Below are 26,869 nucleotides of genomic sequence, written 5' to 3' on the forward strand. Positions count from 1 at the left end.
AAAAATCACTGTCGTTCAAAAGAAAGGCCAAATTAGATAATGGAAGCAAAATGTTAATCTGTAAATAAGCCAATTCACCATTCCAATCGCACATGCGCGGGATCTGTTTGACGACCATTTTCACGAGAGACAAACAAAGCAGATGAATGCACACAAGTCTATGGGAGATGTGGTCACCGAATCCGCACTTTGCAATTCTTCATCTTGTTAAAAAAAAAGATGAAAACTTTTGTTCGCACAAAAGTTGGAGCATACAAAACATCATAAACTGTGGTGCCGTTGAAAACAATCAATTGATTTCGTTGGAACCCAGCTATGATTTTGCAGGCGTGTGGCATACTGTTTATATCTCGAAATCCAATCATTGAAATAGCGCAGTTGAAATAGGGAAAAGGCTTACTTACAGCCAAGGGAGTTGCAGCTTTTCCAAATTTGTTTCCAAGGCTCATTTTAATTCCAGTGGTTTTCAAGATGTCTTACATGTGTCTACTGTGTTGTATAGTCCAAACTTGTCCCTCTGTAATGTTTTACTATTTTGATATCACTGAATAAAAAAAATGTGTAATAATTTATTCATGTTTGTAGATTCATTTTGTCAGAGAGACGGAGTGTATTTGGGGACATTATAAATAGTGCAGTAAGAACTGACATGAAAAAGGCCCAACCCTGACATTTTAGTTAACCACCAAATGTTTTACTCAAAAACATTTATATGGTTAGTTTACCACCAAATGTTTTACTCAAAAACGTTTATATGATTGCCATGAACACACACACACCCAAATTGACCAATTTGTTTTCTTTGGGGAAATATGATTTTAAGCTCTTAAATGACCCTTGACCCAATTACTGATGCCCAAGTGGGAACAATAATTAGTCAACACAGACTTGAATGCCATAGGTTTGTCAGATTCCAATATGGGCAGCAGAACATTGGCAGCCCCAACTTCATAAGCACATGTGGAACACATGATGCAAGTTATTACAAGTACAATGTCCAGTGTACTTGTATTTGGGCCTACACGACCACAGACTCGGTTATAGCTATATTTTAATTGAATTTTTTTTTTAACAGAATTGATATTATTTAAGAGTGAGGCAAAATAACTTGCAGACGGTTTCTCAAGGTTACCCTGAATAGTTTAACCCCAATTTTGTTATGCTTTGGAAATGTTTCTATAATTGTGTAGGGGAAGATATAAATGTACTTAGCTCCACTCAGTTCAGGGAGATTTAGGAACCGACGGCAAAATGGTGACGAATTAAGAAAAAATTTAATAATTATAACATCCGGAAGATGCTGAAAAAGAGTAAGACTGGCTTTTGCTGGCTTCATGTATGTAGCAATTAATACACAACACTGGAAAAAATAAAGCGAAAACAATTCTCAGCAATCTTATAAGGCAATGTTAGCATTTTATTCACAGAAAGTGGAATTGCACAGGACAGCTCTGACATGTACACGTTATACTTGAGCTTCCTTTATACATTTCTCCAGAAAACAATGCTGAAATGAAAATACAGCGGCGTTTAATACTTGCAAGGTGCATAGCTTACCTCATGAACAAAACATGTACAAATGTCTTTGCAAATAGGACTACATGCAATAAGGCAAATAACTTATAATCATGAATGACATAAAAGAATCAAGGAGATAAATAGTTCCCAATTGTGCTTTTATTAATATTATTTGTTTTTTTATTTTCATCTACCACCATTCAACATTCACGCCTTCCATTTCAGCTTTACACTTTCATAAATCAATAATACACAAAAAAAATTCTTCTTTTTAACGCATTACTTCTTGAAACATACTGTTATCTAGCCTACTTGCATTATTCTACACATGCGCACAAAGCTATTTAAGTAAACCCAAAACATCTCACAAAGTAACACATACATTTCAATCTCTTTTACAAAAGGCATGCTCATTTGAAACAGAAAACCTCATTTAATCCCAACACTTTTTTTTACTGCAAAATTACATATCCTTTATATTCCTCTTAGAACTTGCTATCCATAATAAATTTAAACTTTACTGTTCTCACAATTTTCTCACAATAGTTCTTGACATATTTTCTTCTTTTAAAATACACTCATCTTTCAGTCGTGCACGACATGTACATCGCATTCTGAACATTTTGACTGAACAAAGGACAGTGTTAATAAAGAAATTTGTTTATTGGTACTCAATACTTTGTCTATATGGCCTTTATATTACTTTGTTAATAACTTCTTGCTATCAGATTTGTTTTAAATATATTATTATTTTATCTCCGTTGTCAATAGTTTTCTTTTGCGATATAAATGCTTCAAAACCGCATTTTTTTTCATCGTTTGTCATCATTCTTTAAAGTTTTTAAATCAACTTTAAATATTTGTTAGTCCTCTCTAAAGAGCAATTTATCTCTTTTTTTTAATACATGTAATAATTTCTCTATTTTCATGATAGCAATTTCTTTAAAAAATATGCTGACATAAACCTGTAGTCATTGTGATCACTTGAATAATTAATAATTAACTATTCAAACCAAAACAAAGAACAATACATCTGTAATAGGAATCTGGTCCTTACACATTTAGCATCATAAATGCATCAGTACATGAGCTTTATACAAGAATGCTTTCGACAAAATAATGACTGAGCCTTTTTCAGTCGATTCATACAATTGGTCATATCTATACCGTGTTCCACATCTGTGAAAAATAAACCTTTTATAAATACAAGTTATTCTACTTAAAAAAAAACCCTTTTTTTGCATTGGCCCTTGCATGTAATGAGATCAGCACATGAACTGGCTACAATGGCTGCACAAACTACAAAACAAACCTTCCAAAATGATCACTATCAATACACACACCAGTGTGAAAGCACAAGAAAGTTGCAGGAATGCTTAGTACATTTCAAAAAAATGTAAGTAAACATTTTTTTTTGGTATTGAAAATCTTTCGTTGTTTTTGTTTAAGCTGCAAGTTCGTGCATGTAACCAAAGGCTTACTCCTAGACATTTCAAAACAAAGGTTTTGTCGGTTTTGCACAGACGAGTTTAAGTCACAATTTCGTCAAATAGTCGTTTGTCACCAGAGTATGGCATCGTTGTTTATTTCACACAATTGAATTCCACTATGGTGGACAATACATCTTCCACTTCACCATTACTGCTCATGTCACAGAGCCCAACCTTTTGACACGCAACCCCAAAAGGTCAACAAATCATATCCATCCACACTGCATTCTTTCAGAGTACAGTCACAAACTCCTCAATCATGAACTCCTCGTCCTCCACCACGGGGACTATCTCGGCCACGCCCGTGACCTCATCGATGCGAACTTTGACCCCGATGACCTTGTGGAGTTTGGAGATCAGCGGGATCAGGAAGTAGAGGAGGGCCGTCAGGAGGAAACAGCCGGTGCAGATGTAGATGGCGACGTCATAGGTGCCAAAGGCATCATAGGTGCCACCTGGGGATAAAGCATAAGGATGGATTTTAAAAATTTTAAAGGATTTTTAAAAATTTAAAGGATTTTAAAAATTTTAAAGGATTTTAAAGATTTGGTCAGCGAAGCATTGTATACATACCAAGAGCTAAAGAATGTCATTTTCATGTCCATTGTATTCCCCTTAAAGGGCATATACATTTGCTTTTAATTGCTGTAATTTTCAGAAATGGATGGATTTCGGGGGTTAGTGTTTTAACTGCAAACCAGCGTTGGGAATTGACACAAAAATACCACTTTTCTTGACAATGTCAGCACACCAGGTGCCATGATTTTACAGGATGCTTCAGACTGTCGTTCACGAACGGTCCAGTGAGGTATTTCATAATAATTTGATAGTTTTGTTTGTTGATGTTAGCAAATGTTGTACAATCCCTTTAATACTGGCGGGCAAGGTAGAGTAACCACAATACATGTGGATAGGTAGGTATGTGTCAGTAAGTAATAAGAAGTCAGGCATTGAAATGGCGTTTGTTTATATAAACTGGAATAAAGCCCATGCTACGCACGGGAAGTGAATTATAAGCATTCTGAAAAGGCAATGGAATAACAATTACAATGTTTTGAGTTGTTAGTTGCTGCACTGATATTCTAAACAGATCGTTTCAGCGGTTGACTCATACCCCTAGAACTATGGGGCTATGCGTCGTAGGAGGATATCACTTCTAAACACTATTACCACATCAACATAATACAGAGAAAAACAAAATTCAATAGGATTGCAGTCTGACTGTACTGATGCACAGCTAGGCGCCCTGTGATTGGCCCGTCTAATGCCGCTGCACTCGTGCATAGCTAGGAATCCTGTGATTAACCCGTCTGACGGCGCCATTGATATGCACTATAGATGCCCCATTTACTCGGGTTCCCAGACCAAAAGATTCTGACTATTCTGACGTTGCTTCAGTACAGAAAGGCTACTTTTTTTCATCATTTTTTGTGCACCATCGGGATTGATTCAACCCATTTTTGTTGGGCACTGGGAGCGCGAGTATGTCAAGAAGTACCAGACGGGGTAAAGGGGCAAAATGTACAGCGGTTATTGTGTTCCTGGGCAACGCACTTTAACACAATTGCTTCTCAAAACAGACATTTGTACAAAAGCTTGAGTGTCTGAGGGGCCAAAATAAGTGCATTAGAAAACTGCCCTTGAGCAATGCTAAGTGTGTATTCATCTTGACGAGATGTGTAAGACAGACCAGACTTCAAAAAAATATGGAGAGCTTTGTAGGACCTCACCAATGATAAAGGCACTTGTGATGGTTCCCAACCCTTCAGCGAAGAGGACGAGGGTGGTGGATCCACTGGTCTTCCGCACCCCAAATATCTCCATGCCAAGTAGGAACGGCAGGGCGTTCATGGTTGCCCGCACGCAACCAATGCCTAAATGAGGGAAAGCATTTGTTTCCACAGTTAGTCATATTCAGAATCACCTCGAACTGTTGATCATTTTCAATTCAGTGAAATGTTCACTCGTATATAATTTGAAATTGTTGAGGTAAAATGATTGTAACAGAAATGCATGTTGTAGAGGCTGTGAATAAAAAATAATGCAAGACTGTCAAAAAAAATGGACTACAGTTTGTACAGGGGTAATGCTGGGGTGCGCCATGGGGGTTCAGGAGTTTGTTTCTGCATTCAATAGGGGACGTTGAACAATAGAGGACAATAGGGTCCCCAATTCCCGAGAAGTCCCCAATTTGGATTCGTGTACAAAACATATGGGAGATCTTCCTAAAAAGTTACAAACAAAAGAGGGACAATAGGGGGTCCCCGATTGCAGGCAAATCCACACTTATGTGGGTGTGCATGAGTATTGTTTTTTCCCCAATTTTTCAACATTTTAGAATGTTCTAGTGCAGTCACACTGGTTTTGTGAACCCCTTTCTCTATTCAGTCAAAACCCTATCCGCACCCTAGGCAGCACCCCAGGTCACAACCCCTGACACAAACAGCAAGATGTGTGTACAGTAGTATGTGTCAACATGTTCATTGGATTGTCTTTAAACAAGAGCTACAGGGAAACGGAGCAATCTTTCTTTCGGATTTTGGGATCAGCATGGAAACCCGGAACCTAAGAAGCCTCGAAGCGCCTGGCGTTTGGCTGGGAAGGAAAGAAAATCACAAGCATTTTACACAGGGTTCCTGTGGCTCTCCTGGAGAAAATCCTATTTCTTCCGTTCGTTTTCCTAAGGAAATTCACAGAGATTCCATGATTGCTGCATGGAATATTCCATAAAAAAATCAACACTTCAACTTTATTCACTAGTCGTCTGTTGTGATGTTGCCAACATTTCACTGGGTTTTGTAAACCGCAGGGTCACACAGCAACATGCGTTATGGAAATCCAAATCTCATTGAAGCATTGATGGTTTCTGGTTACTGGTAGAAAAGAGACAATAGATGTTTATAGGTGCACACACAAATTATTATAATATTTTTTTTTTCAGAACTATTTCGATTGTGAGCTTTTTCCATAGGACTTTCCGCAGGACTTTCTCACCACAGGAACCCTGGCACAGAAAACTGCAGCGTTCCCAGGGACGGATCTTTTAGCCTGTCTTGTTTCGGAGAAGCAGTCGGGCTGCTCGTCACCATCTGCAAAGGAGGGGGGGGGCAGGACTGCAGGTACGAGATGGGGCTAGCCTGAAGCGACGCAACACTGGGCAACGACAACCAATCAATTAGGCAGGTGGTCCTCGCTAGGCCAGAGCTGACGTGTATGCAAAGTATCAAACACAAGGTACAACAGCAAAGTTTGGAAAACTTCTGTGACTGCAGCAATATGAAGAACAGCAGATCAGGCAAAACTAACGCTACATCTTAAGTATTTTCAAGTTTATGTACATCTTTGACACCCGTTTGATGTTGCACCCGTCTCTCAACTTTGCATACACATTCAGCTCGCACCGGCTCCGTAGATCTTTCTTGGTGAGTTCGCAGCTGAAGGATATTTCTTTCTGCCCAGTGTTACAATCCCTTCTGAAAGCTAGCCATCATCTTTCTATTCCCATTCATAAATACCTTCTTTTTTTTTTCTCGATACCCAGACCAAACTTCCATTTTATCATTTGTTTTTCAACATAAAAATAACTGCCAGAAAAGTTGCACTTGTGTGCTCATTTTATTTATGTATATTTTTCAAGGTTTCACCTAACACTTGAAACAAATTCAACGTAATTACCACACACAAAAAAGCCAGCCAGAAATCCCCAACAGGTATTTATGAATTATCTTTCTGTTTAAAGAGATTCCAATGTCATGTTTGAAAGAAATAAATCAATGTGGATGGTGTAATGCTCTGTGAGTTACTACTGACCATATACAGTGGTTTTGTTGACTTTTTCCAATCAATTTTGAAGTTCATTGTCCGCAAAATGCATCTCTAAACATCTCAAAATCATCACAAAGGTAATCTGCTGTTTCTCTATCACTACTCCATCCACATGTTCATGTAAAAGTATGCTAGAAGTGCTTGAAACTGTTGTCCAAATCTCGGTAGATTCCAGAATGCAGAGTGTCTGTCCGTATGTGTGTGTGTCTGATATGAATGATATGATCTGGTTTGTTCCAGTGCAATCCGGTCGGTTCCGGTTCAATCCAGTTCAGTGGGGGTGCCCGTGTGCGTTACGTACCTACTCCAATCACACACAATATAGGGAAAGATGGAACAAATGCACATGTCAGCGTGACCAGGGTGGAGACCACCGACAGCGTCGTCATCAAGTGCACTTTGCGGAAAGGCAATTTATCGACAAAAATGGCAAAGACCAGCTTGAAGCCGGCCTCGGCGGCTGCAGCAATGGTGACTAGCGTTGAGCCTTGGTTGCTAGTGTAGCTCAGACTAATGGCGTAGCTCACCTGGAAGTCAGAAACAGAGGGAAAGTTTAACAGCTAGTTTCAAACCCAGTCAGATCCTTTTTATATCTTCGATTGGTGTTCTCTGCTTTTCTCCGCGCATGTGGTTCTGATTCAGTCAGATTAGCCTTGGTCCCATGTTCTGCGAGAGGCACTGATTCATGTTCTGGCCCTCCAGGACCTGTTTAGGAAATTGGGGACAAATGCGGATCAAGTTCAATCATGAACCGATGTCAATAAATGATAGGTTTGTTACATGTATGTACATTTACCAGGGGTGCCAGTTGGTGTTTGCTATAGGGCCCGACAAATTTGACATGTGAAAGATGGCGAAATACACAAAACTGCGGTACACCATCACATTACACTTGCACGTGTGTGTCTACTCTAACTCAACAATTCATAGATTTGTCAAGAGAGCTAGCACGGCAAATTCTGCACAAGTTTTGTTTGTCTGTGCGTGCTACACAAGGATTTATTTTGCCAGCATTGTGAAGGGATGAAATGTCTAACGTTGGTTTTTCCAAATCATGAAAAAGCCTGAATTCGGGCTATAGCCCGAAAACTGCTATCCCTGTATTTACGCCTGCACAGTAATAGCACAGTGGAAACATCTCCAGTCGGATGATCGTCCGACGTCACCATGTCACCACTGGACCAACTGGCACCCCGCTGTACAGTTTGGTATGTGCAACTCTTGGTAAACAGCGATGTGATCGTTCTCAGTAGATGTGTTCTGCAGTAGTCCCTTGCAATTGCAGCATACTAGCCCTAACCACCCCAACCCTTCAAAATGCAAAGACTACATGTTTTGCTTGAATCTGTTGGAGTGAATACATCACTAGTAAACTGATTATGCTTTACATGGGGTGAGGCATGCCGCCATAATCAGAGTCCAGCAGTTTGGGTGTAGAGTGGTGTTGAATTTTGCAAGAGTGAGGAAGGTTCGTAGTTCACTCAAGGGGGTTAGGGCTAGTGTGCAGAACTTGGCCTATGATTGAACTTGCTCCATGTCACTTCGTCACGTTCCCAAAATGCATGGCTATGATAACAAGTGATCCATGGATCGCATACATGTGTCGCCTTTTTCTGCAGCCATCCCTATGTTTTGTGTTCTGAAAAAAGAAGAAGAAGTCAAATTGCGTGCATTTTCAAACAACGACCTCAGATGACCTTTGACGTCTAATTTTCGGAAGAGGTGTGATGAACTACTGGAATTTTCAGTAGTTCACCCAAATATCCCTCCATCGAAGTTACATTAAAATCCATCACATTCTGTAGACAAAGAAACATTTGAAGCATATGTGAACAATGACCTCTAGTGACCCGAACATGACCTTTGACCTCAGTAATCCAATGAAGAATTGCATCTTCCCACCCAAGTTTCATCAAAATTGATGAAGGCATGTAGAAGTTATACATTTTTTTCAAAAACTGAACCAAAACTTTTAACATAAATACGGGGCTACTGTCATACAGAATTTAGGAATGGTTAGTATCTCCCACAACCTCGTGCCCCGTGGGTACAATCTTGCAGCGCCATGTTGTTTCCCATCATGCCTTGCGTGATCGTAACCCCTGGAATTGTGTAATTTAAATATACCAAAATACGGTGCATTATAATTAGGGCTGCAGTTTATCCGTTTTACGTGCCGACGCCATCTTTAAAATGTTAAAAGTTGTGATTTTGAAGAATCAATCCTTTCAAACACACTCGTTTGGACGTTGTGTTAATTAGTAAAGATTTGTATTTAATGTGCGTACCCCTTTCGTGCCTTTACAACCACAGATACAGGGGTTTTTGTAGCGAAAAACGCGGCTGACATAATCCATATCGTACAGGCTTCGCGACTTTTGAATCATAATTTTTTTTTTCGTACGTGACGTTACGTGCAAAGCTAAGCACGCGAGCGCGAGCGCATTATGGGCGCGCCCGGCGTGCAATCTTCGAAATGCCCGCGCAGCACGCTGTGAATAGCCATTCAGTGTCATTTATGTCATCATCACAGCCAGGGGTTAGTGTAAGGAGCGAGCACGCGCCCCTGGAGTCGAGGCTGTGTCTCCCAAAACTTTGTTTAGGCGACACAAAATGGCACCAGTCTCTTTGGGCTTTTGAGATCCAGATCAAAATCAGATCAAGGAATGAGAATAACCCCATAAATATATACATTATGAGTATGGACTAAAAGAAAACTAAACAAGAATGGATCCTTCTCATAGACAGCCATCTTCGTAGGGAAATTACAACTGTGTATTCAACACCAACAGGTGCGTGCACGCACAGTGTGCAAAATGTTCTAAACACGCGTGCACGTTGCTCAAAATTTCTTCGAAATACTGCACAGCCAATTGCTCGTCATGAAAACTCAACTCCCAAAATGCCACTGCACGTGGCAATCTGTATAGGCAGTGACGTCATTTGAGAGAGATCTATTATTGTTTTCATGGCATCATGCAATAGACCGCTTGCAGATGCGTTCGATAATCGACGCGCGAAGGCGCGCGAAGCCATGTTGTGGGACAGGCGTATATTTATCCATGCACATTTGTCCCATAACATGGCGTCGTGCACCTTCGCGCGTCAATTATCGATCGCGTCTGCAAGCGGTCTATAGCCAGACACCTGCAAACAACTTACAAGATTGACGTTATAAAACCCCATGCTGATGAAGGGTACTAGATTGGCCAGGCCAAACAGCCACGCCTCTGGCATCCACACCATGCGCTTCTGCTTTGGCCCCTCCCATTTGATTTCCTCCTTCTTGTCTCTTATCTTCTTGGCTTTCTTTTTGTCAGATGCTGTATCCGGCATCGCATCATCAGGCTTCTTGGCATCTTGGGAACTTTTGGCATCGTCCGGGTGAGAGGGCGTGGTTAACACGCCCATGAGAAAGGTGGCAGGGATGCAAACAAGGAGCATGATTGCTCCGGTGACTCGAAGGCAGTTGCGCCAGCCCCACAGATCGATGAATATCGTGGTGATTGGCGTCCAGGCAAAATTACCTTGAATGGATAAAAGGTAAAGGAAACTTCATGTAAATAAGCATAAAAAAATATCGGCCTTGAAATGAGATTAGTGTACAGAGAATGTCTTATTAAATCAAATGGTGTGACCTTGTGGTCTAGGAACATTTAACTCATAGTCTGCGAGTAATTCTGAAGGTCGTGGGTTCAAGTCCAGCCTGGGGTTACGGTGCATATGCCCTTGGGTAATGCCTTTGCCACTCATTGCTTCTCCCCACCCAGGAGTAAATTGGGTACCTGTGAGGGCAGAGATGGTTATTGTGATTGATTTTACCTGCTTTGTGCCGAAATGGCATCATCAAGGTGTATACTCCCCAGGGAGCTGAGATTGTCTTTGGAATGTTTCACAGTCCCAATGATCAGGGGTTATAATAACCTAAATATTGTAGGACTCTATGATCCTGAAACGAACAGGGACCCATATTGAGCCGAAGCCTTCCAAGACAAGGGCCAAAACATTTCTTGAAAGCGGAAGCTGGTTACTACTACGCCCAGGGTTTCAAAAACACCCCTTATTACCTTCAATTGACTTTGAGTCAATCTGTCAATGGCCTCAGCTAGACAGGAAATTTGTCACGAATTCTAATAAACGATGACCCATGACAGCTTTCATTGGTCGACCTACCTAGGGTAGATCCAGTGAAGACTAGGAACGAGACCCGGCCGCAGTTGTCTGGGAAGCGATTGAGCAACAGGTCCAGCATGGACTTCAAGACCAGGCCGGAACCCAGCCCGTACAGCAGGCCAAACGTGAGGAAGAGGTAGAAGAGCTGCGGCATGAGGGAGGACGAAATCAGGGAGACGAAACAGCACAAGATGCCGACGACGCAGATGACACGGCTGGAGAAGCGACGGAGCAGGAAGTCGCCAAACGGCGTGCAGACGCAGTTGATGATGTACGCCAGGGAACCCACCCAGCCTGTGTACAGGAAAAAAAGGGTTGGAAAGAGAAGAGGAGGGGAGATAAAGTAGATTTGTGTCAGAGTCAAGACATTTGTAAATGTGCTTTTCAAAGCATAGCCGTACAACGGACGGGCCACGGATGGTCGAATTAGTTTTTGTGTTAGCCATGTAAGAATTCTGCACACTCCTCTCATACTGTACATGTGTGTATCACGTACATGTGTGATGTATGCATTATTAAACTTACTGAAGTTAGTGGCATTAATCAAAAGGCCAAAATAAGGCCTAACCCTTTCCAATTGAAAATAGCATGAAAAGACCCTTTTCCCAAATCCCACGCCCAAACAGAAGTATTAATGTGAAAACGAATGACATGTTACGATTTTTTTTCTCTCAAAAATAAAGGTGCACATTTAATTCTTTTATCTGGATATATATGCCTTATTGTCATGCATTAAAATGTCTAGGTCACTCGGAAACAAACCACATGTACATGAACGCGCTGACAAACATGAAAAAAAAACATCTATAATAAAAGGATTCTGATAAATACGTTGGTATGTATGCAATAGATGAGCCTTTTACATAATTTTTGTTTTTACCTGGCATTTTCTTCAAAATGAGTTCTTAATCTACTTTGCAGGGGAAAATTTTAATTTGTGGGAAAAAAAACCAACAGTATCTGCAAGACGATAATGGGGCGATTCAAGATTATACAGATTTATTTATGCTTTTTATTTCAAACGCATTTCTGGTTTCCCTAACATTTTTCATTTTGTTGACGAGTTTTGCCAAGTGTTAATGAATCTGACTCCCAAAAGCAGCTCATGTACATGTAGCAGACCAAAAAATGGAAGAACATAGAACATTACGGACAGACAAACAAAGCACGTATAAGACAACAAAACAAAGGACAAGACACGGCCAATAAAACGTGCATGTAGAGCCAATAGGCCTAAGTTTTGACTTTACATCCCACTGCTTTTACAGTATGCATGGAGCATGAATTGTTCACATAAACTGTTTTTGATATAAAATGATCATTTGAACTGGAAGGGTATTGGCTTTACATTCTGTGAAGTGTACAAGCAACACACAAAAAAAGGAACAAAACAAGTTTAAAAAAAGCACAGGTATGCATTTCTTAATGAGTGCACCATTTTGCTTCTCGAGAGAAAAGTTCCCAATCACACATATTGCGATCTGTTAGCCCCCCTCCCCTCCCAAACAGCAGCATAACAAGACAAACATATATCCTTTAGCTTTATAGTATGCATACCTGCTCAACAGACAAGACAAAATCACAGTTAACGAGAGAAAATGCAATCAGTCCAATCAATAGCCAATAATTTGGTGCACTCGCACGTATTTTTTTACTACTTTTAGTTTGTTTATTGAACTCACTGGACTGATTGCACTTTTGCAGACAAAAAACACAGACAGACAGACAGACAGACAGCCAGCCTGACAGACAGACAGACAGACATGTACAGCCCAACTTGCCAACAACCAATATGATCACCTCTGATGAAATGAGTTTGTGAATTTGAAGGGAAAAAAAATGAAAGGAATATTTTCGTAAAAAAATAAAAAAGTAAAAAAAAATAAGTTTTTTTCAATATTACAAGCATATAAGGACATTATTTTGTCCTTAAAAAATAAAACTAATACTTTCTTTCTGAAAAACTACCCCCAAAAAGACAAAACATAAACATTTCCATATTTATTATTTGGGTTTTAATTTGTGAATAATTGAAGTAAACAAGGGTTCATCCCTTTTTCTTAGGTTACTTTTATTTTGTCAAGCTATTCTTTATTTTTATTTCAAGGGTTACTGCACGGTAACCATAAAAAAAAATGCAGAAGCCCCCCCCCCCCCCTAAAAAAAAAAAAGCAGAATAAAAAGGGGAAAGGAATAACTCCTTTTGTTATACGCTATATTGGGAGAGAACATATTGTTAAATGCATCGGCAATGGTTGTCAAATTTCACAAGGATTTTATTGCCCTTGACTGAGAGGAAAAAACAATCATCAGGTTGTTAGAGACGATTTGTCTGTCGTGTTCAGAGCCGTTTGGATGAACAATAACAAGCACACACAAAAAAAGGATTAAAAAAAAAATCATCTAAAAAAACAAAAAAATTCATGGTGTTTACAGCATACGGATATATCAGGCCTCAGACTCGGTTGAGATGAATGGAGCGTGGGACTGCCAACATGGCGGATGTTGTTGCATTGAAGGCGTGTCGCGATGGTTGAGGGCGCTGTTGAATTCATCATGGAGGGATGGTGAAGCATGAGATGAGTAATAAAAGCTCCGCGCCTTCTCGCTTCTGGGTCTTACGCTGCACTTTCAACATCAGTACATCAAACAGCCACATCAGGGCTTGGTACATCAGAGAACGCATCAACATCTTGGCAGCTCATCTGACCGGTTTCCATGACAAGGAGGAGACCCATTGTGACAGTAATAGAGAAACCCCAGTCCGCCGAGCTCTGCTCCGGCCGGTGCCACAGACATGTACTACACGTAGAAGTGGGGGGAAACACTCAAGTAAGATTTTGCCAAAAAAAATTTCACAAAGTTTTTTAAGGGTTAGATAATTAACCTTACCTGAGCCTGCTGATAAAAAGATTTGTTAAATCAAGGAATCAAATTAATATATCAGTTTATACTCATCTTCGGTTGTGGATTTTACACTGGATTATGATTTAATTAAATCAATTCTGCCGCAATTTGTTGGGTCATGGAAAACCATTTTATTGATGAAAGATATGAAAATCTCTATGGAAAACCACTTCATTGATGAAAGATATGAAAATAATTTGCATTTCTTTTTTTGTTTTTTTCCCCCTTGTTTTGGTGGTGAGGGTTTCTTTGTGCATTTTCAACAACTACCTGTAGTTCCTCATGTTCAAAAGAGGATTAAGTGATGCGATTTAATTTCTGTTGGAAACTGCAGAACTTTCCAAAATATTCTTTTTAAAGGGTTTCACCATTCAAGGCGTAGAGTTTTAATTTTATGATACATTTCTGTTGCAAGATTAAGTTGGAACAGAGTTTGGAGCGCTGAAATGTAGCTATTTTTAAATTCCTATACATGTCTAGCTGGCTGACAGTTCAATCAGGATACACAAAAGGATACGCAAATACCTTTTGGCCCAATGCCAACCCCATCTTTCTATTTTGCAATTTTTTCTGGCATTGCAACAGCTGGTACCTACATGTATTTATTGCGCAAGGTCAGTTTGCTCCCATTACAAAGCCAGTGGACCATAAAGGAAAAACAAGACATGCCTGAGTAAGGATGGAATTTGAATACAAAGGACCTCCAGACAAACTGAACAATGGAGAGAGATTCGGTCTCATGCAAAGACTTGTGGGGTAGGTATGTATGTAAATAAGAAATTTAACCTTGCAATGTTTACAGACATGGCTCATGCTATTGGCTACTGCAGTGGACTTCACATGTTTCCTTGAAAGATTACATAATACATGGCATTATCAACTAGGAATGCATTCAGCTAGCTTATGAATATGTATATGTGCATCGCACGTATTCATGGTTTAGTAAAGTCTCCATTATTTTTATTTTTATTTTTATTTAAGCAGGCAGAATTTATTGCTGCTGGCCTGCACTATTTGTAGTCATTACCATGGAGGAATAAATCCTCCATGAATTCTACCTCCATGGCATTACCTAGTAATAATGTTAACTGACAAAATATTTTTAAGGGATTTTTAAAAGTATTTTATTGAATCATTTCTTCCATACAAAATGAACACAGAGTCAACTGTGAACTATTAAAGGACCAATGACTGAACCCTGCCATGTAATTTAGCAATCTTTTTTGCAATACATGTAGGTTTATATTGCGCAATAAAATAACCAAGGCCCTTCTTTTGTCCAGTGACCATGGTGACCGTTTTATCACCAGCGCAGTTGGTCCTCTAGCTGCTGATTATAAAAACCATATTCAGCCTAAACTGTGTGCACGGGGCATAACAATTGGATTGTACTAGTTTGTGTAAATTTCCACTTACATTGTGGCCATGACAAAATTGTTTCTGATGATTTCAATCAAAAATGCAAATGATTCAGCTATAGATTACTCTCAAGGTGTCTGGTGGGTATTATAAAGGACTGAATATTATTGTGCTGTTATTCTAAGAGAGGGCTATTGTATTATTTATTTAGAAATTATCTTGGAAGTATATAGGCCCTATGTATGCAAATTTTGACAATGTTGCATTTGCAAAGAGTAACTAAGATACTACAGTCAAAATACAAATGTATGTAATTTCTGAAAATTCTGAAAATAACATTCACTCTATTTAGTATTTATCATGCTATAGAAATAGAAAGATGAATTAAAGAAAACACTCAAAATGCAGTTTTGTTCCCCTGCCCCCCCCCCCCCCCCCCCCCCCAAATTCCTAGACTGACCATCTCAGGGCAAATTATGGGAAACAATGATGTAGGAATGAATAAAATAAACAATGATTTTGAGGAAGTATATTTCAGTCAGGATAAAGTAAAGAAGTACAAAAAAAATATTGTTATTGTTAACAGATCATGCAGGTTCCATTTAAATCATCACGATCATGAAACACCAACAACTGTGATGTTAAAATTATATACAAATCAAAATGAAACACAATAACTTCCTATTCCTACGACTATCTGACAATAAACAAAGATAAACAAAGTCAATATTTGTTCTGACATTTGACAATGTTTGATACAAATCTTTGGGCAAACATTTTGAAGAGTTTTTCAGATTAAAGTGTGATGTCATATCTAATAAAAGTTGTCAAAATGGGAAAAAAATTATCACACAAACAATTTAGCAATCATTTACTTTATAGTCTTGATTCAAAATGGATATAACTTTTCTAAGACCAGCTGAACTGATCAGTTTATTAACAAAATATTGTTTATATTTAAGTTCAGTTTAATTTTCGGAGACGATTTTCTCACCTGTTTCAGTGGCGCTGCTGCGAAATTCATCTTGCAGACTCACAAAGAGGACACTGTAGCAACCCATCCAGCCGATGATGTTGAAGAACAACACGAAGACGGCCCCGGTCAAAATCACACCAAATTTCTGTCGCAAACACGACAAAAACTTGCTTTTGGCGTCCCGCAATTTCCCGACTCTAGTCTTGTGATGGAAGTCAGAATCGAGGCAGTTGTTGTTCTGATAATCTCGCACTTGGAGAAGGTGATGAGTGGAGACGGGATCCATTTGCGGCAGTGATGTGTTGCCGTCGGTGTATAAACTGCCGTACTCCGGTGACGATGGCAGCGGCGCTGAGCCGTTCTCCTCGCCCGTCTCAGACGGGGGAGAAGTGGCGGGCGGGCCGGTGGAGTCCACCAACCGCTTGGGCGATGGAGCACACATTTTCGGCTTCTTTCCGAACAAAGTTTGTTATAAATCGAGCCAACAACAGCTACAATATCTCGTTGCTTTGTGCTCAACGGAAAAGAAGCACGATCGCCCGACGTTCCTTGTTGAAAATGAGACAATTTCACTTGCACCCAATTTCGATGACAACTCAGCTGCGCGGCCGGCCGGTTTTCTTAGCTTGTTTACATATGATGGGATATGATGCGCCGCGAACACGTTTTGGACCATATGCGCAGACGAGCCCCGTGTATATTATTATTCATCATCACTGGTTCTCGGCTTCTTTTGTACGTTACGAAGCTTAAAATGATGATAACCGTTTATGATGAATAATTAATACTTTGTGTGCAAAACGGCTTTGTGTTGCATAAATCCAGTCCAGCTGGATCGGGTCTGAACCGGTTTGATGAAAACAAAGCACACAAAAAACCCAGACAACTGAAACCATTATCACAAACCCTCGTGATGTCAAAAACATGAAGACCGTTTTTAGCCGATTTTCGGCTAATTTTGACAGATTTTTTAAGGATTTTTTTTTGGCTGATTTCTGGCAGAATTCTGAAAAAAATGTTATTTGACAGAAAAACAACAAACTTGGGGGAAAAAATGTACATTTGTTTAAAAAAAAGCTTCAATCTTTTCAAACAAACCCTTGCAAAATAGGACAGGTTGACTGGTGGTCTAGCTAGGTTATGAGAACCGGACTTCGTTGTGACAACTGCGTTTTGCCTGAAATTAAATTTATGCAATTTCATAACATCTTTATGTGACTATAGTTTGTTTATTTACATTTAAATTTATTTCATTTTTCGGGATACATTGTTACAACAAACAACAACATTAAATACTCAGAAATACACATGAACATTTTAGACAAAACATACACAGTATAATATTTAACCAGCTCCCGCTGGATTACCCAAAATTAAATATGACATTATTACTGATTAAATATGACACGCTAAAAACAATGTTAACAAATTATAACTACGTAAAACTTTAAAGAAATAAAACAATTAAACAAGTCCTTTCTGTGAATAAAACAAAACACTGCATTGTGTTTTGAATTGCTATGTATACAGTAAATTAGTACATGTAAACATAATAAAATGATTTGACATAATAAAATGATTTAACATAATAAAATGATTTGTTTTAGTACAGGCATAAAATGGGCCTCTTAGGAATAAATAAATAATAAATAGATAATAGTAAACCTTAAAACTCAGGTAATACTACAACATCTGCATGTGTTTTAAGTGTATATTCGAGTATTTTTGTGGAATTTGGCAGATTTTTTATAAATCGCAGATATTGTTGAAGTACATTTAGCAGAATTTGGCCATGACCTTACGGTCACCCTGGTCAAAAACTAGAGTAAAAGGTAACGATGTTCAAAATGAAAATTACTGCTTTCATTTTGATTGACTGATTTATATATAATTGTTATATTTGTTAGAATCAACCACTGTCAGCCATTTTCGGTTTTTTTAGGTGGAACGAGGACCGCCGGCAATGAAGAAATTATCATTTTGGGGTCCGCTCATAAGTCCGACGCCTCATAGGTCCGACACCTCAAAAGTCCGACAAAATCGCATCCCCTAACCAAAAGGCCCATTAGTCCGACGCCTCATAGGTCCGACGCCTCTTAGATCCGACGCCTCATAGCTCCGACGCTTCGTAAGTCCGACAAATTAAACGCCTCGTTTTTCCGTTGTCGGACTTATGAGGCGTCGGACTTATGAGGCGTCGGACCTATATGAGGCGGAATAAATAAATTTTATGCCTCTTAAGTCCGATGCCTCATAAGTCCGAAATTTCGGACTTATGAGGCGTCGGACCTATGAAGCGTCGGACTTATGATACGGCCCCATTATTTTCTACGTTTCATATACATATAAATTTAGGTTTTTTTTAATCCTACAATTAGTTGAATTTACGCAGATATGTAATTTGAAACTGCACGGTGTGGAGACCTTTTATTGCATGGTAGTTTACTTCAGCTGGGAAAATAAATTGTATTATTATTTTTTGCAAATCATCATTTCTAGCGGGCAGTCCGCGTTGAGCCGAGTATCTCCTTCTCATTATGCATGGCGCCGCGCCGCCGCGGCCGACTGAATGCGCCCGCCGAGTGCATGATGACCACGTCCCTGGCTGCGGCGAGCCGACGGCGGCCGGCGCACCGATCCTGGCCTCGGCTTCATGCATGACGATTAAAAACCATAGAGCAAGGAACCATGGGTCAAATGGTCAAATCTACCGGCAACGCAGGAAATTCAATTACTATTTGAAAATCATGTACAAATGTACCTGGAGTGAGTGTGCATATAACATCTGGATCTACTTATAATTAGTTGCCTAGCTGGGTGAACATCATAAGGAAAAGTGTGGCAGTCCCTGGGGGCCCTATCTTGAGGTGTAACAAAAAAGGATATCCAGAAAATGCAGAAATACAGAACTTTCAACCATATGTAGTGTCAACTGTGTAAAAAAGAGAAATTAAGTGCAAATTAATTACACAGAATAGAAAAATCTTAATTCGCCCCCACTCCCTCCACCCACTTTGCCGCGCCGGCGACTACCCCCCCCCCCCCAAAGACTACATGAACAGTTTTGTGACACTTGCAATACAAGCTAAACCTGACTCAGGTTTAGCTTGTATTGCAAGTGTCACAAAACTGTTCATGTAGTCTTGGGGGTTGATAAGTTCAAATATTGTTTTAATTTTCAAAAGAAAATGGAATGCAGTTATCTTTATTTTGTGTACGCATGGTTGACGGGGTTCCTTGCTGATCTATGGAGCAACTAAAGGGCGCCCTCGGCCCACCTGTTGCGCACAAATGACGCTGGTGAACGACCGCCTTCGTGTTTTGTGATACTACTTGCGCTTTACCAGTGACAGATATAATGGATTGAATTACCGATTACGTTACGTAGATCATTCATGCATAACAACGATGACGTGATGGGGTACATAACTGAAAGTAACTAAATTTTTGACTTGAAAAAGCGAAGAAAAACAAGTCTTTACGCACAAAGGTGCCGTCAAGATGGGAGGATCGCACAGTGTTTTCAGTGAGGCAGAACTCGATGATTATCAGGTGAGAAAATGATGGGATAAATTAACTGCTTCATCATCTGTGAATCATGTCTGTCAACGAACACCCTTTCAACAGATCAAGACTAGAGTCAATTTTGTGCATGGAAAAGTCATTGAGCCTCAATGACTTTTCCATGCACAAAATTGACTCTCAATTTGAGGAGGGATCCGGGTAAAACACTAATGGATTTTCCGCTTGCTTTTTTTCTGTCGTGCCAACAGTCAAATAAATCTGTAAATTCGGTCGTGACATTGCATACCGTACAAATGTATGTATTTGGGGAAAGAATGTTGCAACGAATACCTGCATGCCACTTCCGCGGTTAATTTGTGTACAATAGAACTTACAAGTTACAAGTCTGACCATGCTGACATGGATTTCTGTGCAGAGTCAAGACAATTTTCTAGGTAACAAAATTGGAAATGTTTCTCAGCTCAGTAGCACTATCAGTATCACCATTTTTGCAATGAATGACCTTCATCATAATATGAAGAAAAAAGTGACAGAGGTTGCAACATTCTTTCCGTAGTTTGTATACATGTGCACAGGCATGACAAGATTTAATTATAAAGTAAATAGTTTAGAACTTAGATCTTGAAAAGGATTGTATTGTACTACAGAACTAACTTAATCAATAACATGACTAAATCATTGTGAGCCTGTTTTGGTAAAATATTCGCAGTGGCTACTGTTTACAGCAGTAGTAAAGTATTCAATGTCAAGATCTTTGGTTCTTGGAGACAGAGTATCAGCCAAATGGTTCTCGGACTTTGTTTTCCTTTAAAAAAAAAAACCTCGTGCGCCACGGATTATGAAGAAAATGAAATCTACTTCAATAAAAAGTAGGAGACTGGAGTTGATAAAAATCGTAAAACTTTAAGTACAATGAAATACAATACAATTACAATAAAGTGTAATCACAGCGCAGAACAATAAATTAATCACAAAAAATATAATATGCTGAAATAATATTTGAATTATTTATTAATTAATTTTCCCAATTCCGCTAAATTAAGAAAATTAAAAAACTTACAGTGGAATGAAACATATTCTCTGCCAGATGTTGGTTGGGGACATTTTGTCCATTCGGATATTGCAAAGAGTTTTTAGTGAATAATAAAAACACAAAGATGAGATTTTTTAGTAAGTATCTTTTTCAATGAAAGAAAAAAACATTGTGTAGGAATTTCATATCGGTGGATTCAAAAAAAAAAATATGATGTTCATTTTGTAAGCATCCTTATTAGTTATCCCCATAATTGATTTGAAAATGATTAGATTTTATTAAATCACAGGTGTGCAACTGCCCTCTCCTGAAAGAGAGACATCAAAAATAAAAGTAAAAACTATGTCAAAACACGACAAAAACATTATGCCACTTTAATAAAAAAAAAATAAAAAAAAAATAGTGCCAATTGATCTCTGGTGCCACACCCAGACTGCAAACAATGTCGTGTAATATCGCACAACTGCTCATTTGTTTTTATCTGTTATCAACAGATATTTTCACAAGCCCAGGTGTTGTATGTTACGAGCTAAATATGGCTTGCCAGAGGGATATCACCGTCTGTGGCATTATGCGTTGACCGCGACGCAGCATGGGAGGGGAGCTATGAGTGTACTTGTTAAGAGCAACCCTGCTGTGAATAGACTGTAGATATGGGGTGACTGTGAGGTCGTCGCATAATGCCAACGAATAATTGGACTTTAGACTTCCTGTCAGAATTGTGTACATGTACATGTATGATTGTACCATACGGGTGTGTACAAGAATCACACTTGCAAGCAATTAGCATGCGATTATGCAGAGTGATTTCTAAAAACAGAAATTTTGTTTTTGTAAGCCTTGTTTTTATTCTTTTTAATCGCAGGAACTAACGTTCTTCAGCAAGAAAGAAATCCTGCAGTAAGTGAAGCATTTACAAAAGAATTCAAATTTTAAAAAAGATTGAACTTTAGCACAGAAATGTTTAGCATGGTAATCAAAATGACACAGAGTAAGATGTACTTTGTAAACAGTTTATCCCTCCTATGCAAACACACATTCTGGGCCAAGTAGTCCTAGCAGTCAAAATCAATCAAGTGACTGTCTTCAATAGTTAAGAGCTCCCAGCCTACATAAAGCAGGATTGACTGGCTGTGACTGTTTATGTAACTTGATTTAGCTTTGCTTTGACTGTGGGTAATTGATAACCCAGCTGTGCCCACAACTTGCCTGCTTTGTCTGTTCATGGTCTGTTGAGTGAGTTTGACTAGTCACAGTGCTTGCTTGACATATGATCTGATCATCTGACTGCTAGTGACTAGCCTGTGTTAAAAGTATAGAGGGGGAAGTGGATGGAAATTTTGACTGTCTGTGACTGTTTAAATAGGAGGGTCAAGCAACATTTTATTGACTGTTTGTGACTTTAAATAAGAGGGTTAAGCAATATTTTATAAACAGTCTTAATGCATTGACTGAAATGTGATATTTGAATCTGGCAACACAATATACTTTCTCATATTGTATATTTTAGTTATTGCAATCCTGGTCCGTCCTGATAAGGATTAGCCCAAGTGTATTGTTTCTAATCGTCTGTCTTCCCCATTTTGATCTCAGTGTGCACAAGAGATTCCATCTCTTAGATCCAGATGCCGTCCGAGCCGACAAGAATGCAAGACTGTCCATGTCTACGATCCTTGAGCTTCCAGAATTGAAGGTAACGTCCCCCAAATGTTGCGATTACTGGACTTTTGGCACAATCAGAGCTCTGGCAATTTTTTGGCATTTGGCCAACTTTCAGGTAAAAAGGTAAAGGTAAAGGTACCCATAGCCATTTATTGGCCGTAGGGGCAGTGGGATGTTAGAGGTCCACTGTGTCTTGGGCGCGGCATATGAGTGGCGGGGCCCAGTCCTCTCCTCTCGCCGTCTTACCTTCCCTGAACGAATCAGGTACCCATTTTACTGTTGGGTCGTCAGAGAGAGTTTTCCAGTTTTTGGTCCGAATGGGATTCGAACCGCCAACCTTCCACTCCGTAGCTCCACGCTCTAACCGCTCGGCTACAAGGCCCCTCTCAGGACTGGACTTGTTTCACCTAGTCATTCCGTGACAAGTAGACAAATCTTAGTCGTCATCCATTTTACTCGCAGGTCAATCCCTTCAAGGATCGCATCTGCAAGGTGTTCTCCTCGACTGGCGATGGCTCCCTTCTGTTTGAAGACTTCCTGGACATGATGTCTGTCTTCAGCGACGCCGCTCCCAAAAGCGTCAAGGCAGAATATGCATTCCAAATCTATGGTGAGTGGCTTTTCAACACTGCTGTGCATGTGTTTTGTTTTCACGTCCATATACATACTGGGAATTTCTGGGGTCCATGTGCCGACGTTCCCAAGACTGGATTTGACTCATCTTGTTGATAGCGCCCAGTGGGGTAACCAGAGAGGGGGGGGGGGGGGCAACTTGCCCACAGGGGTCAAAGATTTACAAGACAGTGAGAGTAAATAAATACTACAAGGAAATAGGGGGCAAAATAGCTGGTCGGAAAAGAGGGTCAGAGTCTTCTGTTTTTCTGTAGCTCCCTTTTATTTTGCCTCTTTCCCTTGTCTCGCAGACTTTGACGACGATGACTTCATCAGTAGTGCCGACCTCCGGGAAGTGGTGAACAGGCTGAGTGGCGAGCAGCAGCTGTCTGATACTGATATGCAACAGCTCATTGATAATGTAAGGAGAATAACAATGATATCGATTATATCGATTACTGCTTTCCTCATAGGCAGCTTTACGCATTGTGGCCTATGGGTTTAATTTATCAACTTTGACCCCCATAGTTAAAGTTGGAGATTTTGTTGGCCAAATATAATTATTATCCCTGTACCCATTGCGGAGGGGTAATAATGATGTTGCACCTTTAGCCTCTATATTGGTGGATATGTTCTCATTAGAAAGACAGTACATGTTCATGTAGTTATATCTGTCATTCTTGAATGGGGGAAGGAAGTATTTTCCCAACAGGCCCTGTATCTTATGATTAATGCACAAGTGCAACCGGTTAAGACCAGTCCGAACTGGTTCTGTTCCAGTCAATTTACCTGCCTCCTGCATCGGTTCCATCAGACTGCTTAAGCTGGGCACCGGACCAGCTTGCCCGCAGGTTACAGGGGCCAATTTCACCGAGCTGCTTAAGCATAAAATTTGCCTAAGCACAAAAAACCCTTGCTTAATATAATCAGGTTACTGGCCAAAACTCCATGCGATGTACATTGCTTGTGACTGGTATTTGGCTGTTGTTTACTTAACATAATAATCGCATGGAGTTTTGGTGGGTAACCTGATTATATTAAGCAAAGGTTTTTTGTGCTTAAGCAAATTTTATGCTTAAGCAACTCTATGAAATTGGCCCCAGGTGTTTTGGTCTCCTAGTTAACTTCTGAAAATTGACAACCTGCCAATGGCTTTACTGAGTTTAATCACTTCCACACTCCAAAATTGATTTGTCGTCCCTCTGTGTGGGCTCTTTCCGAGCCAGATCGCTAACCCAAGAGGATTGCACACCGCCGGGAGGTTGTTTTACCCTCGAAATGTTTTGTGGTTGCGTGACTTTTTGTTTTAAATCGATACCTCTGTGACTATTCAAGTATGATGAATCTGGAAAGGTTTATCAATTCAGCCTGTTCTAGTATCTTAAGGAATTTGCAAGTTCATCCTTGGGTAGTCCAGGAGGAAACAAAATTGGAAGAACCCGTGGCCTCTGTTTTGGAATGCTTTCAGTCAAGACATTGTTTCGATTATCCCCTTTTAGGTTCTGGAGGAGTCTGATTTGGATGATGATGATGCTTTGTCCTTCGCCGAGTTCGAGCATGTCATCTCGAAATCCCCTGACTTCTTGAAGTGAGTATCATGTTGAAACTTATTTGTTTTCCCCAGAAAGGGAATTCGAAATAGAGCAATAAATGTATCTCCAGCATTTTTCATCAATAAGTCTTGGTTTTGTTCTTGAGTTTTGACTGGAAAATGGATTTGTGCAGCTTATGTGTTGCTCACATTGGATTCACTTATTTCACTTTGTGCTTTGTTTCCGTAGTTCTTTCCGGATCCGTTTGTAAGCAGCGATATGCCGAAACTACAGCCCACCCAGTATGAGATGTAGCCTTCTTTGCTTCCAAAAGCATCAGAGAGATAATGATATGATATATGAAGTGTCTTAGAGAGTTGGCGAACGGCAACGATTCTTGTACAAGATGGACACAGAAATTGCTGAGGTTGTCCCTGCTTTAGGCCAAAATTACGTCTTTAGCAAAAATCAGTTGAAACAAGTCACAAGAAATGAATCAAGCCAGAATTTTGCTGGTAAATTTGTCTGGCCAAGTAAAAATATATCTCTGCAAAGTTTTCGCTCAGTGACTCCGCAAAATTAGTTCCTGAAATAAACAACATTCCAACTTCATCGCTTTTACATGCAGCAATATAAACTCACAAGTAACAGAGTACATGTACATGTATTCTGTTTGTGCATTATTGAGAAAAAAATACCCTTCAACTGCTCTGTGTCCATTTTGTACACGTGTATCATTGTGTTCGTTCCAACTTTCGTTTGTATCAGTTTTGTAACATCGACAAAAGTGTGACTCCTTTTTTGTATATATTTGTACTTTTCCCATAGTGCCTATGTGTAGTTTTTATCTTTGTAATCAAATCTACCAAATTGGATGAAATTTATGCATTTTATTAAAATCAAAATCAACGCCTTCTTCGAATGTAAATTTGTAAATGCAAAAGGTTTTTGAGTGCCTGATGAAGCTTCTGGTAGTTATTATTGACAAAACACCTGTTGATGATGTTCATTTATGATAAGGGCTTAGAATACAAGTATTGTTACAGATTTTTATTTTTTAGTCGTTCCAATTTCAGTTTATTTTTCAGTCGTTCATAGTTTCCAAGAAATGAAAAACTGAGAAAATGTTCAGATTTAGCTGTTTATTTTTCTTTTCTTTTTTCTTTTTTTGGGGGGTGTTTGCAGTTTTTATTGAACTTCACAAATCAATTGGTTTTATGCATTACTAAACCACACTTGTTCTGTTTACGTATATTTTCCAGGTGTATTGTCAGTTTAGTTAGAAAAACACAAACAAAAACAGTGCCTGTCATTGAAATTCGGTGCATTTTAATTATTAACTAATTTAATTGGCGATTCTTTTCTGCATGTTTGCAGCACAATTTTAACAATTGAGATATATCAAAAATGCAACCATTACAATTTCTCAAATGCTTCCAGACAAATTTGATGACAAAATTAAAGGAACTTCCCTTTGTGAAAACATTAACAAATGCATTGCTAAATATTCCAGTTCATGCCACCTCAAAGTGACGTCCTCATTTTATCGACAAAATTCCATGTATGATTGCTCGATAATAATGCCATCGAATTCCAGGTATTTTATACTATGTATATTTTTGAAGAAAATTTTAAGAATCGAATGTATCTATAGATTGTAAGGCATGCTCTCTGGGTGTTTATTTGTGGTGGAACTGTTTGATGTTTGCAATATTCACTGTACATGTATAAAATTTTCTTGAGTGACACCGAGTTTTATTCTGAGAATTGGAAATTCATTAACCAGATACTCTTGAAGTGAATAAATAAAGATTCAGTGATAGTCAAAAAAATGTTTTAGTGTCTCAAATTTTATTTCATATTTTTGAATTGAAAATGGTTATATAAGAGGGATACAAGAATATGTCATTAGTCATAATTGCATTAATACATGATTTGTTAATACAAATATATCAACATGCTTACTGAGAAACAGACGGTGACGTTAGTAAAAAGTGATATTCTTATCAAAATTGTCTTGAAAAAGCAATTAGTTCTTATACGGTTTGCATATTTTGGGGCTGGAACCAAAGAAATCCTCTGTGTTTCTTTCCAACAATTTGTTTGGGGTTTGTGACTTAATTAATTTCTAATGTTATGGAGTAATAAAGTCTGACGTCAGCTGCCTTTGATTTGGTTCACGCGCGCTGATGTCTTTACACACTTATTAAAGCTAATGCGCAGAACACTTCGGCAGATGGCTCTGAACTTAGCAAAA

At 39.2% G+C, this 26,869-nt stretch overlaps 2 protein-coding genes across 3 annotated transcripts; one reads left to right on the forward strand and one right to left on the reverse strand.

The window, feature by feature from the left end:
• Positions 1-1,394: 1,394 nt before the first annotated feature.
• Positions 1,395-16,865, reverse strand: LOC119729130 (monocarboxylate transporter 12-B-like). 2 transcript variants are annotated; one of them, XM_038201654.1, is made up of 7 exons: positions 16,267-16,357; positions 13,441-13,808; positions 11,007-11,300; positions 9,996-10,360; positions 7,135-7,360; positions 4,739-4,882; positions 1,395-3,463 (listed from the first exon to the last, which is right to left on the reverse strand). In XM_038201654.1, exons 2-7 carry the CDS (start codon positions 13,580-13,582, stop codon positions 3,240-3,242), a joined length of 1,395 nt encoding a protein of 464 aa, XP_038057582.1. In that variant the 5' UTR covers positions 13,583-13,808; positions 16,267-16,357; the 3' UTR covers positions 1,395-3,239. The 2 variants fall into 2 exon arrangements, with proteins under 2 accessions (XP_038057582.1, XP_038057581.1); XM_038201653.1 differs by lacking the exon at positions 13,441-13,808 and having other exon boundaries at positions 16,267-16,865.
• Positions 16,866-19,624: 2,759 nt separating this feature from the next.
• Positions 19,625-26,444, forward strand: LOC119729132 (calcium and integrin-binding protein 1-like). Its single transcript, XM_038201656.1, has 7 exons — positions 19,625-19,800; positions 21,672-21,706; positions 22,400-22,499; positions 22,931-23,078; positions 23,392-23,501; positions 24,580-24,668; positions 24,862-26,444. The coding sequence occupies exons 1-7, from the start codon at positions 19,750-19,752 to the stop codon at positions 24,881-24,883; spliced, it is 555 nt and encodes a 184-aa protein (XP_038057584.1). The 5' UTR covers positions 19,625-19,749; the 3' UTR covers positions 24,884-26,444.
• Positions 26,445-26,869: the final 425 nt, after the last annotated feature.

Source organism: Patiria miniata, unplaced genomic scaffold (assembly GCF_015706575.1).
Source record: "Patiria miniata isolate m_02_andy unplaced genomic scaffold, ASM1570657v1 HiC_scaffold_20, whole genome shotgun sequence".
Classification (NCBI taxonomy): Eukaryota; Metazoa; Echinodermata; class Asteroidea; order Valvatida; family Asterinidae; genus Patiria; species Patiria miniata.

What these genes read in the sequence shown, in the direction of transcription:
- LOC119729130 (XM_038201653.1), bottom strand. Translation starts at nt 16,690, where the DNA reads ATGTGTGCTCCATCGCCCAAGCGGTTGGTGGACTCCACCGGCCCGCCC. An exon ending in CAGCAGCGCCACTGAAACAG is followed by an intron (nt 11,301 to 16,266) that starts GTGAGAAAATCG and finishes TCCTGTACACAG; the next exon opens with GCTGGGTGGGTTCCCTGGCG. An exon ending in CACAAGTGCCTTTATCATTG is followed by an intron (nt 3,464 to 4,738) that starts GTGAGGTCCTAC and finishes CTTTATCCCCAG; the next exon opens with GTGGCACCTATGATGCCTTT.
- LOC119729132 (XM_038201656.1), top strand. Translation starts at nt 19,750, where the DNA reads ATGGGAGGATCGCACAGTGTTTTCAGTGAGGCAGAACTCGATGATTAT. An exon ending in ATATGCATTCCAAATCTATG is followed by an intron (nt 23,079 to 23,391) that starts GTGAGTGGCTTT and finishes CTTGTCTCGCAG; the next exon opens with ACTTTGACGACGATGACTTC. An exon ending in AAATCCCCTGACTTCTTGAA is followed by an intron (nt 24,669 to 24,861) that starts GTGAGTATCATG and finishes TTGTTTCCGTAG; the next exon opens with TTCTTTCCGGATCCGTTTGT.